The sequence below is a fragment of the Hevea brasiliensis genome, chromosome 4, assembly GCF_030052815.1.
Source record: "Hevea brasiliensis isolate MT/VB/25A 57/8 chromosome 4, ASM3005281v1, whole genome shotgun sequence".
NCBI classification, from domain to species: domain Eukaryota; kingdom Viridiplantae; phylum Streptophyta; class Magnoliopsida; order Malpighiales; family Euphorbiaceae; genus Hevea; species Hevea brasiliensis.
This window is the reverse complement of record NC_079496.1, coordinates 116183398-116197945: the sequence shown is the minus strand read 5'-3', so window position 1 is coordinate 116197945 and position 14548 is coordinate 116183398. Positions and strand designations below refer to the sequence as shown.

Below are 14548 nucleotides of genomic sequence, written 5' to 3'. Positions count from 1 at the left end.
CCACGCAGGGGTTGGGGGGGGTGGAATTTGACGGCCCTTTTTTTTTAATGTCCTCTTGTAACTAAACAATGAGAATAGAGAATGCAGAAAATAATAAATTAGATCAAGAAACTAGAAATAGTACTCTTTAATAGCTGTAAGAATTTTATCTTTGAAAGATATTTTATCTTTGAAAGATATTTTATGTACCATCCAACTAACTTGCGTAGTTACACTTAACTTCACTATAATTAAGATGATCAAATTATTTTTGCCTTTGAATTTAACTCCTAAAGGAGGTCCTAGATAGGATATGAATAATCCCACCTTGGACCAAAAAATGCTTGCAGAAGATCTCCCCATCGATATAAATTATGGTCACATCCACAATCGTGGTTACTGATAGGGCATATTTGGTTCAACAATTGTGGTAAGTGGTTGAAAGGATAAAAGTTGGTAGCCAGAAATCCCAACTTTCAACATCACAATTATGTTTTTGAACAATTAACTTTTGAAAAGTTGCTCCAAAAGTTATGTTTGTCAAACACCCCAAGTTAGTGATTGGAAGCCTTAAAGCCAAAAGCTGACTCTCAAAAGTTCAACCAAACAGATACAAAGTAAAAATTTCGTGTTTGGGTGATAGAATTGATTTATGTCGAAAGAAAGGGGAAATTTTCTTTCAACAAAAGTAGGACAAGGGCTAGGTTGGCAAAGAAAAAAAAAGAAGGCTTTTTACACTTGGTAATAACTATCACCATAATGTAATGGCCAGTTTGGCCATTACAACTGCAATTTGTTATGCGTGTTGCTATGGGCCTTAAGGGTTATAATCCCTTAATTTTCCATTATATAGGGGCTATTGCATTACTTAGTGGGTATTATTTGAAACCATTCTTACATTAGACCATTTGTTGTATCAATGCACAAATCAAAACTTTAGCATCATCGTCAAATAAAAAATGAGAAATAGACACTTTCTCCTTATTTCTTTTACCCACAGGGAATCTATTCAAAAGCTTTGTGTCCACATCCTTAGAGAACAATTTACTTTCCAAAGACACTTGGAAGAAAGGGGAAAACAAAGCTAGGGTAACCATGAATTGGAATAAAGAACATAGGTTCCTCCATAAAAATATGTTAGGGAAAACTCCTAACCAGCTTGATCGTGATTCGTGAACTTTCTTTGTATCAAGATTTCAGGTCATTGCCTTCATCCCGTGCTTTTACTAGTCTCCACTTGTTAACAATCAAAGTTGCCCCAAGATTTTGCATCTCCTTCGCAAAAGGATTATGATAATACCGAACAATATTGCCAATGCTAAATCACAAACAACCTTTTTCAATTTCATTGTCAATGTCTTAGAGATCAATCTATACTAATTCTCTACAAAGTTAATGGCTAGAAGTGTGATGTGATCTAATTAACACTAGCAATGCACTAGTCATGTTCAAGGAATAAAGTAGTGAGAAAGAGCATCGTCCCACAAGGATCAAAATTGTTATTTGTAATTAAACCAATACTACCCTAATGTTATTTGGGAAATCGTGAGTTTAATTAAAATAAAATTGACAAGAAAAGTAAAAGCAAGCAAGTAAACTGAGGAAATTTCTTATAATAAAAAGCGTTAGGATCATATTTCACTTTCACCTATGTATGACAACCCATCCAATGCAAAATTTATATCATAAGCTAGTAGGATTTAATATTGTCAATTGCCATTTTTAGGTAGAATACTCATCCAAATTAATGGTCCCTATTCGGGTAGCAATATCTTGATGCATAAAGAACAGAAATCCCTTATCGTTAATTTGTCCTATTCGGTTAGTAATTAAACGGATTACACACTATTTGTAGGGTCTTTATTTAGGTAGCGTAGTCCTAATATGCATTGCAAGTTCAGTGAAGGCCGAACTGGTGATAGGGAAGAAGTTAGTTTGGATGGAGTGGTACTGTCCCAAAGTAATCACTTTAAATATCTCGGCTTAGTCCTTCAAGTAGATAGGGGATGTGAGGAGGATGTTAGTCATAAGATTAAAGCCGGATGGTTGAAGTGTAGACGTGCCACGAGAGTTTTATGTGATCGCAAGATTTCCAATAAGTTGAAAGGAAAATTTTACCGTACAGCCATACGACCAGTTATGTTATATGGTAGTGAGTGTTGGCCACTGAAGGAGTCGTATGTGTCTAAGATAAGAGTTGCGGAGATGAGAATGTTAAGATGGATGAGTGACCATACTAGACTAGATAAAGTCCGTAATGAGAGTATTAGAGAAAAGGTAGGAATGGTGCCAATTGATGATAAGTTGAGAGAAGGGAGATTAAGGTGGTTTGGTTATGTGAAGCGTAGATATACGGAGGCTCCAATTAGACAAGTAGAGCACATTAGGTTAGAGGATAGAAAGAAAAGAAGAGATGGACCTAAACTGACTTGGAGGAGAGTAGTATAACATGACTTAGAAGCATTATACATTTCCGAAGATTTAACTCAAAATCGTTTAGAGTGGAAAAAGAGAATCAATATAGCCATCTCCAAATGTTTGGGATAAAGACTTAGTTGAGTTGAGTAGAGTTGAGTCCTAATATGATATGCAATATCTTTTCTGTAAATCAATTATGCATCCAAAAGAGAGGCAAACTCTAGTTTCTCTTTTCAAACCTCACTAGAACAATTATTCAATTAACAAACACAAAGCATTAAAACCAGATATTACGTAATCTCATGAAAATACAGTAATTGCATTGAATTAAAAATCATCATAAAATATGTTTAGAATCCATCTTTCCTTAACAAAAGAGTCTACTTCATCCTAGAGATGGATGAACACATGATAGAAAAATACATCATTAAAGCTTAAAAGGAAATTTAGAAAATCAAATTCTGGTCTGGATAGGACTTCAAGCTTCAATGCGTAGAAAACCTTGTTCTTGCTTCTCCTCAAATTATGTAGCTAGGGTCCTCCCCTTGATTCTTGATTTTTCCTAAATATATATCTTGATTCTTGATTTTTTGTTCTATTTTTTTGATCCCCTGGAATTCTGCTATTCTTTTCCTAAATAGACTTCCTTTTATTGTAAAAGTCTCTTATTTTCAGTTGAGGCGAGAAGTCCTAGTTGAACAAGGATTCTGCCTAAAATTCGTCCTTGCACATGGGCATGCTTTTGTGTGACTCCCAACTAAGCAAAGCAGACTCCTATGCAAATCCTTCTTGCTCTTTCCTTATCTCTTAACATATTCTCCTTGATTATCAGATCACAACAGGATTTTATCCTAACCAAATCAAGAAACCAAGATAAATATTCTAAAATAAATAAAAAAAAACCACAATTACCTACTAAAATAAAATACGGAAAAAGATTAAATAGCTAAACGAAAACTAAATAACATAACCTAAAAATGCAAATAAAACACAAAATAAATACTAAATTACAGCAAAGTGTTTAATAATAGTAGGCTCATCTTTTAAGGTATTGGGCAACATATAACCAATTCTAAATATTGATAAAATCCCTCTCTTATGGAACTGTTGAAAAGGTTTTTAACACATCATGCCTGCCATCTTCTAAGGCTATCATTTTCACTTATACATGTATTTTTGTTTTTGTTTTAACTTTAAAGTTTGACACTTCCCCTTTTCTCTTCATGGTGCCTATTAATTTCTTGTCTTTCATCATTTGTACAGCTTGATAATGTTTCTGCTGGCTTAACCGAATGGAAAGGCCTTCTCAGAGACTATTGGACACGATTTAGCTCATACTGCAATCGTGCTGAAAGCATCCATATTCATCAGGTATTCTCAGTTTTTTTGTTAAAGGTTCCAACAATGTTGTCCCTCGAGAATTTTAAGATTTTTTTCCCAGTATTACTCAGAAATTTCAGTAATTATTTCAATTTTAATTTATCTGCAGGTGGAGAAGATGCTAGAGAAAACATTTGGTGATTTTTTGTTTGGTTTGCTACCTAATAACAGCAAGGCATGCCCTAGGTAGTATATGGTACCATTTTTCTGCTGTTAGTTATGGAATGCAAAAATTGTGAAGATGATACTATTTGTAATTTGTAGATAAATGCTGGACACTTCTCTAGATTGTGGAGGAATTTTACTTTTTGGAGCCCTGATTAGATTATATTTCACAAGGAATCTTTTAAAACTTGAATAGTTTGTTACATCTTAGTGAATTTATTGTCATTTTAAGCATAATTCAAATATATTCCATGCTAATTTCCTTAAATTTTGCTTGAGGAAGTAGAAAGAGTGCAAATACACGTGCAAACTTTTTTAAACAATCTAAATCTTAACAGAATGAGATTATACAAGCAAAAGTTTCCCATTCAGTGATAATCTACATTTACTTTGAAGTTATGAAATGGATGGAAAGGTCTTTATTTCCAAGCATTGAAACCAACGTAATGTCAATTTCAAGGCAACTCAGAAGGTTCTCAAAATCTTTCGCTTAACTAATGTCTTGCCATGACCATCATTGGTTTTAAGTCTTGGAATACAGAATTTTTGCATTGAGTGGTACATCTTAGGTTACAAAACTGTGTAGAGTTGCGCTGTTCCTTTATCATGATCTCTTTGTTCCATAAGAGAACCTTCTTTTGTGTTTTTGGGCTGACTTATTTTGATACTATAATTCTGTTTTCTCTAATCATTGTTTAAACTTGTTGCAGTTGTCTGGAGGGCACTTTGATCTTCAAAGTAAGTAGGTATGGTGCTGGCTATTTCGTAGGTTGTGATCAACACCCAAAGTGCAAGTGAGTATGAAACAGTTTGATATAAATCTAGTTATTATTGTGGCTTATGTTCATTTACGTGCACGTGCCTATGGAAGCAAGGCTTGTAATTCCTTGCGTGCTTATGTCCAAGGTAATCAATGGTAAAAGATAATGAAGCTGATTGAAAGATAATTTTCCCTACCTGTGGCAAAAAAATTTTGTACTATTTAGGTATTTGTTTGTGTTGGAATTCATGGGATTTTCCCTTAATTCATGGATAGTTCTCATATTGAAGAATCTCATAATTATGAGAAAATCATATACTTGATCAGCAAAATGAATGGCTTAGGAGTGATTTATGATTATTGATATCATTGCCATATGTATATATATATATATATATATATATATATATATATATTGTATCTTCAAATATAAATATAGACTTTTATGTATCATGAAATAGACACAAGTGAATAAAATATAACCCTTTGAGGTTGTGTTTGTAGACTTAGGCTCTCAATAGCCGAACGCATAATTCCTTCTCTTGTTTTTTGCTTCTACCTTTTCTATCATTCTAAATTTCAACATGGTATTAGAGCATAGGTTTTGGATCATAAAGTTATTTTTTCCCATATTCTTTTTCTTCTTTTTGTTCTTCATTTTAGTCTAGGATTTGAGTCCTAAAATTAATTTCCCCCATTTTCTCCTTATTCTTCATTTTAGCTAAGGGTTTGAGTCCCAAAGCAATTTTCTCCCAAATTCTCCTTCAATGATTAGAGATGGGTATTGAGTCCTTCTCTGAAATTCTCTTTCCTATTTTTCTTCTATTTTTCTCCTCTATTTCTTAAAAAAAAAGATTAAAAGAAAAAGAAGCTTGATGGTGGATTCATAGCTTCAACAAAAATCTCATCAAGGGGAAATGTTGGAATTGATGAGATTTTCTCTTAATTCATAGGATATATCTCATGTTGAAGAATCTCATAATTATGAGAGAATCATGTATTTGATTAGCAAAATTAAAGGCTTAAGAGTGATTTATGGTTTATTGATATCATGCCATATGTGTCTTATGTCTTCCATTATAAATATGGACTCTTATGTATTATGAAATAGACACAAGTGATGAAATGTAACCCACCCTTTGAGGTTTGGTGTGCATGGACGTAGGCTTCGATGGCTGAACTAGTAAATCCTTGTCTTATTATTTTCTTCTATCTTTTCTATCATTCAAAATTTCAATAGTTTGCAAATGGTGATTTTAGAAAGTCTTATAGTTCCTCCCTTGGCTGTGAATATTGACATCCTACTTTCTTTTAGAAAAGAAATTATTAGTTAAACCTTTTGTGGGATCAAACTATTGAACTTGCATAAATTGCATGCCTGGTCTAGCATATTCAGGCCACACTTTGTCAAAAGCAAGTAGGCAGGACTGGACTCAGAACAGAAGTATTCTATTTAAGTCCAATAATGCTATTATTCATTACTTGATGCATTGAAATGGTCATAATTCTTAATTTCAGTCAGACAATGTTATGGTCTTGGTGCCGCCTTTTCTTTACCCTTATTGTAATTTCAGAAGAGAAAATATGAAAAGAGTAGGAAGGAGAAGAATATTCATTGACAAAGCAGAGAAGTGAGCTTGGAGTATCAACACCCAATTTATTTTTTATTTTTTATTTATTTATTTTTTCTGTTAGTGACTTTAACTGTATGTTCTGTGACAAAAATTCTGGAGATTGTTTTGATAATTAATTGTGTCTGTTAAAAAAATAGCTTGCTAGGTAAATTGAATGTAGTTATTCATGCTTGTTTAAGATGGTATGTACAGCCTAAAGTGTTATGATGTGCATATAAATAATTATGACTCAAATATCCAATCAGCTCAATCCGAGTTCATATAAAGCTAAATGCAAAATTTTGGGCCAAACAATTCACCTTTTGAATTAGCCTGACCTAGTCTAGAATCCTAGTTGTGATTGTGGAATTAGTTTGTTGAGATAACAGCCTTATTTTTTCATTTATTTGTTTATTTATTTTTTTTAGTAGATGCAGATGGTTGACTTGTTAGGATCTTGTGTAGGTATATTGCTAAGACTTTATATGGTGAAGAAGAAGAAGAAGAAGAAGAAACTCCTCAAAACAAGTCTGTGGAGGAACCAAAGTTGCTTGGTGTTCATCCAGTATCTAATGAAAAGGTATGCTTTGAATCGAGCTCTTTTTATTTGTTAGTCTAAGCCTTAGTCCTGTTTGAAATTATCATGACATTTTTTGAACAAACAAATTTCCATTCAGGTTCTCTTGAAGAATGGTCCATATGGATTCTATGTACAGCTTGGTGAAGACAGGAAGGGTTTCACACCAAAAAGAGCCTCTGTTTCTCATGTAATGAATGATCCTTGTTTTGCTTGATTCAAATCTTTCGTGTCCAAATCTGAGTTTTTCTTTCTTATGGCAATTTGGACATTCATATTTCACATTGCAATACAGCCAAAAGCACACTATTGATTGTCTTGCACGTTTTCTTCATTAATGTTTCATGACAAATTTTTTTTCTTTTATTTATGTCCTGGTTGATCGGCTCTCTAAAATGCTTATGTGTCCTGGGGTGTGTGTGACATATTCTCCGTTCTGTCCTGGCTTTGGAAATATATTCCCATCCCAGACTGCGAGTCTTTCAATTTGAATAAATGAACCATGTAATAAAAATGGATGATATTGCTCTTTCTTTAGATAAAGGATGTGGATGGTATTACATTGGAGGATGCTCTGGGGTTACTGCGTTATCCTGTGACATTGGTATGTTCACCAATCTGATTAGAGATTGTGCTTTCATTCTGCACTTTTAATGATCCGTGAGCTAAATTATGCCAACTTCTTGTTAGGGTAACCATCCAAAGGATGGGCATCCTGTGATATTAAAGCATGCAAAGGTTGGATTTTCTGTTAGACATCGACGGACAATTGCTTCAGTTCCCAAGGTATGCCTCATCTAGCTTCTCTTTCTTCTTATTTTTCATTTTTTTTAATGATTAGATGTGCAGATGATCAATCACCGATTTCCATTCTTCCTTAACAATGATAACTAGAAGTGAGTGTTCGAAACCAAACCTAAAAGCCAAAAATCAAATTATCAAAATTATGAGAACCTGTAGAAAGAGATGATTCTCCTTGTTTTCAATTAATCTGTAAATGGGTGTATATATATATATATAATTGATTCCTATAATTGTGTTCTACTAATTAGGAAGAAATCCTAAATAAGAAATCCTAAATAGGAATACAGAATACAGAATATACAGAAAAATAATATAGTGATTGACTTTCCATAACACTCCCCCTCAAGTTGGAGTATAGATGTTAATCATGTCCAACTTGTTACAAATGCAACCAATCCTAGCTCCATTCAGAGCTTTTGTGAAAATATCTCCTAACTGCTTTCCAGTTTTAATGTGTCCTGTTGAGATGATCTGTTGTTGAATCTTTTCACGAACAAAGTGACAATCAATCTCAATATGTTTGGTCCGCTCATGAAACACCGGATTAGAAGCAATATGGATAGCAGCTTGATTATCACACCATAATTTCGCAGGCTGGGAGGCTTTAAAACCTGTCTCATCTAGTAATTGAAGTATCCACATTACCTCACATACTGATTGTGCCATGGCTCTGTATTCCGATTCAGCACTTGATCGAGAAATTACACTCTGCTTCTTGCTTCTCCAAGACACTAAATTTCCTCCAACAAAAACGCAATATCCAGTAGTTGACCTCCTGTCAACCTTAGATCCAGCCCAATCGGCATCTAAAAAACATTCAACATTCAAATGCCTATGATTACCATATAACAAACTTCTTCCTGGAGCGCCTTTCAGATAACACAAGATTTGTCTCAAGGCTTCCCAATGAGCAACAGTTGGGGAAGACATAAACTGACTTACCACACTAACGGCATAAGCAATGTCAGGACGAGTGACTGTAAGGTAGTTCAATTTTTCTACTAATCTCCTGTATCTCTCTGGATCTTCGAACAACTCACTATCTCCTGCTAACAGTTGTAAATTTAGAGTCATTGGTGCACTGTAAGGCTTAGCACCTAGTGTTCCTGTCTTTGTCAATAGATCGAGGACATATTTTTTTTGAGATAAGAAAATACCCTTCTTACTTCTCATAACTTCAATACCCAAGAAATACTTTAACAATCCCAAGTCTTTGGTCTGAAACTAAGTTTGGAGGAAGGTTTTAAGAGATAAAATACCTGCAGAGTCACTCCCAGTGATGACAATGTCATCACATATACTACCAGGAGAATTAGACCAGTCTTAGATTGTCTATAAAATACTGAGTGATCACACTTACTCTTTTGCATACCAAATTCCTGTACTGCTTCACTGAATCTCCCAAACCAGGCCTTAGGAACTTTACCCAACTCCCCCTGAGCAACAAACCCAGGTGGTTGCTCTATATATAGCTCCTCTTGAAGATTACCATGAAGGAAAGCATTCTTGATATCCAATTGGTGCAGGGGCCAATCATATGTAGCTGCTAAAGAGATAAACAAGCGAACATAAGTAAGTTTAGCTACAAGAGAAAAAGTGTCAGAGTAATCAACCCTATATGTCTGAGCATATCCTTTTGCCATAAAGCGTGCTTTTAACCTAGCCACAAAACTATCAGAATTTACATTTATTGTAAATACTCATTTGCAACCAATAGCTTTCTTACTAGTGGGCAAAGGCAATAGTTTCCATGTACCATTAGCATCTAAAGCCTTCATTTCCTCTTTTATAGCAGCACACCAGCCAGGATGAGGCAGTGCCTCACCAACAGTATTAGGGATAGGAACAGAGTCTAAAGAAGTAACAAAACACTGAAAACAAGAAGACAATTGATTATAAGAAACAAAAAAAGAGATAGGGTAAGTGCATGAACGCTTACTTTTACGAAGAGCAATGGGTAAGTCTAGTTTAGAATCATGATCACTATGAGGTACAGGATCTCCTAACGAAGTAGCTGGTGGAGGATCTGAGTTAGGAATCTTCAATCTCCTGGAATAAACATGAACAATGGGAGGTCGAGTAGGTCTAGAGACAGAAGGAATAGGCTGTGGGAGAGGACTAGACATTGGTTGGATAGTATATATTAAGAGATCATCCTCCTCTCCCTGATTCTAATACACAGATGATTGAGGAAAGAATGGAGTGGACTCAAAAAATGTGACATCAGATAACGATTAAGAGTAGGATAGAAACAGCGGTACCCTTTTTGGAGCCGGGAGTACTCAAGGAAGACACATTTGAGAGACTTCGGATCCAATTTAGTAACCTGTAGACGAACATCACGCACAAAACAGGTACAACAAAAAATACGGGGTTAACAGGGAACAAAGATTTTGTAGGAAACAAAGCAGTATAAGGAATATTCTCATTAAGGACAGAAGACGACATACGATTGATCAAAAAACATGTCGTAGAAACTGCATTCGCCCAAAAGTGTTTAGGAACTTTCATATGAAAAAGAAGAGCACGAGTTACCTCAAGAAGATGTCGATTTTTTCTTTCAGTCACGCCATTTTGGGATGGGGTATCAACACAGGAAGACTTATGAAGAATGTTATTTTGTATCATATAAGACTGAAATTGTGCTGAAAAATGTTTTTTGGCATTGTCACTTAATATGCGCACAGAAATATTAAATTGAGTTTTGATTTCATTACAAAAGGCACAAAAAATAGAAAACAACTCAGAACGATTCTTCATTAAGTATATTCAAGTAACACGAGAGTAATCATCAACAAAAGTAACAAAATAATGAAATCCAGTTTTAGAAGTAACAGAACAAGGACCCCAAACATCAGAATGAACTAACTCAAAAGGGGATGAAGCCTGTTTATTGACTCTAGACACAGAAGGCAAACGATAATGTTTTACAAACTGACACGACTCACATTTTAGTACTGATAAAAACTGAAACTGAGGACACAACTTCTTCATGGTAGACAAAGAAGGATGACCCAATCTATAATGAGTTTTAAGAAGTCTTAAGGTACTGGAGCAAACAAGCGACCGCGGTGCATGATTTTCCAAAATGTAGAGACCACCTGACTCACGTCCTCTACCAATAATCTGCTTCGTCGTAAGATCCTGAAGCAAACACAGGTCAGGAAAAAAGGAAACAGAACAATTTAAGGTACGAGTAAGTTTACTAACAGAAAGTAGATTAAAAGAGAATTTTGGTAGACACAAAACAGATGACAAAGAAATTGACGAAGTCGGGTTCGCAGTTCCAGAACCCATGACACAAGAAGTAGAACCATCAGCTAAAGTAACTGTAGAGGAAGTGAGATTAGATTGAAACGCAGATAGAAGACTAGAATTACCTGTCATGTGATCTGTCGCATCAGAATCAATAACCCATTTGGATGAGGAAGATACAAGGCATGTAGTGGATTTACCTGACTCAGCGATTGCAGTGACAAGGGAACTGGTAGGCTTTAGAGATGTTTGATACTGAGAAAATTGTGCAAAATCTTCTGCAGATACCAAAACAGTTTTCTTAGAGTAAGATACTGTAGAGTCCTTTGCTGCCATATTTGCCATCTGTGATTGCTGATTTTTCCTCTGAAGTTGTGGACAATTATATTTTGCATGGCTAGGCTAATGGCAATAATAACAAATGACTCCCTCTTGAGTCCTGATTAGAACTAGCCTCCCCATTACGCTGATTACCTCTGTTGCCTGTAATTCCTCTACTTTCTTTTCTATTACCCTGTTGTCCATTTGGATTACGGCTAATAAGAGCACTACTGGCAGGCTGTGAAGATTGAGTACTCTCTGTACGAAGGACCCGTGTTAACGTTTCATGCAAAGAGGAAATCTCAGAACTGGAGAGAATATGAGATTTGACAGTCTCATACTTTGAAGGAAGGCTTGCAAAAAAACTCATAACAGGCAGTTGCTCCCGTTGGGCTTGCTGTACTTTCACATCAGAACTAAAAGGCAATAATACATTAAGTTTCGCATATACCCGTTTAAAATCCATAAAATAAGCCTTGAGAGACTTATCCTCTTTCTCAACACGGTAGAATGCCTTACAAACATCATAAATACGGGAGATATTCCATTTACCAGAATACAGAAAATCTAAGTAATCCATCAATTCCTTAACAAATTCACAATGATTAATTAAACTAATTACCTCACTGTGAATCGAGTTCCGAAGCTGCAAAAATAACCGAGCATCCTCCCTTAACCAAATTTGCCGTGTATCATCGGTAAGTGGGTCTTTAGTAAGGTGATCATCCTTATCAATGCTACGCAAATAGACCCTAATAGTCTTACTCTACTCCAGGTAATTCAAACTATTAAGTTTGTGTTCCGTGATCTTAGTCATCACCGGAATCACATCAGAAATAACATTCTTATTGTCTGTCATTTGTTGAGATAAGCACGCAAAATAACCCAAAATCACAAATCAAGTAAATACCGAAATAGGATCTGAGAGCCAAACCTCAGAAGTCTTTTAATGGTGTACTGGATAAGGCAACAACACACAGTGGTGGAATGAGGGGGTTGAGGCTACGCTGGTGATGCTGAATGGAGTCGAAACCGTCGGCGGACACGCCTCCACGCACCCGCGAGTGAAGAAACGGCGAGAACCTGAGTTGGGCGCATGAGCCTCACGCGCTTGGATTCCGACGACTGGATTAGAGGGAACGGCCGGTCGGCGGCCAAGGTCTCTCCTGAGCTGGGTGGTGAGAACAAATAGTCACCCTAGATAGATGACCTGTTCTGATACCATGTAGAAAGAGATGATTCTCCTTGATTTCAATTAATCTGTACATGGGTATATATATATACAATTGATTTCTATAATTGTGTTCTACTAATCAGGAAGAAATCCTAAATAGGAATACAAAATACAGAATAGACAGAGAAATAATATAGTGATTGACTTTCCATAACATGAAGTACAAAAGAAATCAAATCAAACCGAACCAAAAATTTTCTGTTTGATTTGGTTTGGTTCATCCGTTTTCTGCTTTCTTTCTCTAAATCTCAATAAAACAACACTTCTTAGTCTTAAGAAACAGAGCACAAGAAATGAATTATACATTCAACAAAAAAAAAAAAATCAACAACCAATTACTAAATATTGATTTCCTCTGCCCCTCAGAAACATACAAGGATGGATTTACCGTTTACATATTCAATCTAAAATAATAATAATAATAATAATAATAATAATAATAATAATAATAATAAAAAAATATTTTATATGGCGCAAGAATGAAGAAAAGGTTATGAGAAAAGAAAAAGAAATATTACCTTTACAACCAGAGATTGATTATTGCCTACTTCAAACAAAAAGGATGAGAATCTTGGGCTTCCTTAGTTTTCCTCGTGCAAAAGTTGGAAGGCCGTGATTCCAAGTAGAAAAGTTATGGTCATCAACTAGGGCTGTGTACAATCCTTGGGGATTTCAAACCGAACGGAAGAACAATACTATATCGACAAAAAAATACTGAAGCATACTTATTTTAATACTATGGTTCGATTATGGTTCTTCATTAAGAAATGAACTGGAACTGTGTCTAAACCGAACCAAAAATAGAATTTATATATATATATATATATATATATATATATATATATTTTTTTTGTATAAATTTTTTTTAATATTATATAATTAAAATATAATTACATATACATATATATGTATGTATAATTATAGACTATTATACTATTATATATGCTTAATTCATAATTATATTTTTATCTTGTATTTAAATATTATATAATTAATAAATAGCTAAAAAGTATATTATATGATATACTTGTACTGCTATATTATATAATTTGCTTAATCTTAAATTATATATATACCTTATAGTTAAAGATTATATAATTTAGAAATAGCTAAATTATTTATTTTATTACATGTTATATATTAATAACCTATTTTAAAACTTAAATTGCTAATTCAAGTATGACTTTTTAAAAAAATAGTTGTGTAAAATTGTTTTAAGAATCGAGAACCGAATCAAAACCGAATTGAAATTTTGATTTAGTTACTATGCAAAAGCCGAATTGGAATTGGAGCTACACATCCCTATCATCAACATAGAATGGGATGATGTTTTAAGAAACAGGGAATACAGAGAAAGGGAGAATGTATATATTAGAAACTTTGATAGGAAAAATTGGGGATTGACAGAGAAGGAGAAGAAGGGGGGATTGAGCACAAAGAGGTAGTCATAGCAAGGAGAGAGGAAAAGAAAAGAGAGGCAATAGATCTAGGGTTAGTTTTTCAACTAAGAAGAATATAACTAAGATAAAAAAGAAAAAAATGCATAACTTAGATTCGAACTCTAGGCTGCAACGAAGGCTTATAAGTAGTGTTATTCAACTCGGACTGAATTGACGAGTCAACTCAGAGAACTGGTGAAGTGGACCTAAAACCGATTCCGGTTAGCTTTTGAACCGTTAAGGAAGAGAACTGGAAAGAATCGTTTAACCAACCTTAAACCACTCGATCCGCACTAACTCGCTTGATTCGGACTAATTCAGTTATTAAGCCAAAAATGATGCATTGTTTGTTTTTTGCAAGCTCTTCCATTTTCATCTGAAACCTTTTTTTTTAAATATTAATAGATTTCATTAATATATATATATATATATATATTTTTTTTTTTTCTCTTAACGCCCCTATTGAATTTTATTTAATGTTTCTATTGAAAATTTCCCCCTAGTCTATATAAGATTTGATATATGGGAGTCAAAATTTGAAGAATATATTAAAGTTTAGTAATTATTTAATTATTTGTTGAAGAAATAACTTGAAAATCTTTA

At 34.3% G+C, this 14548-nt stretch overlaps 1 protein-coding gene across 1 annotated transcript in view; it reads left to right on the top strand.

Moving 5' to 3' along the window:
* LOC110672779 (uncharacterized) overlaps positions 1 to 14548 on the top strand; it is a 46415-nt gene that overhangs the window by 26850 nt on the left and 5017 nt on the right. The window contains exons 15-21 of the mRNA XM_021835648.2: positions 3661 to 3768; positions 3887 to 3963; positions 4653 to 4736; positions 6781 to 6895; positions 6993 to 7082; positions 7431 to 7496; positions 7583 to 7678. Of these exons, the coding sequence (XP_021691340.1) occupies positions 3661 to 3768; positions 3887 to 3963; positions 4653 to 4736; positions 6781 to 6895; positions 6993 to 7082; positions 7431 to 7496; positions 7583 to 7678 (636 nt within the window). The remainder of the gene's footprint in view (positions 1 to 3660; positions 3769 to 3886; positions 3964 to 4652; positions 4737 to 6780; positions 6896 to 6992; positions 7083 to 7430; positions 7497 to 7582; positions 7679 to 14548) is intronic.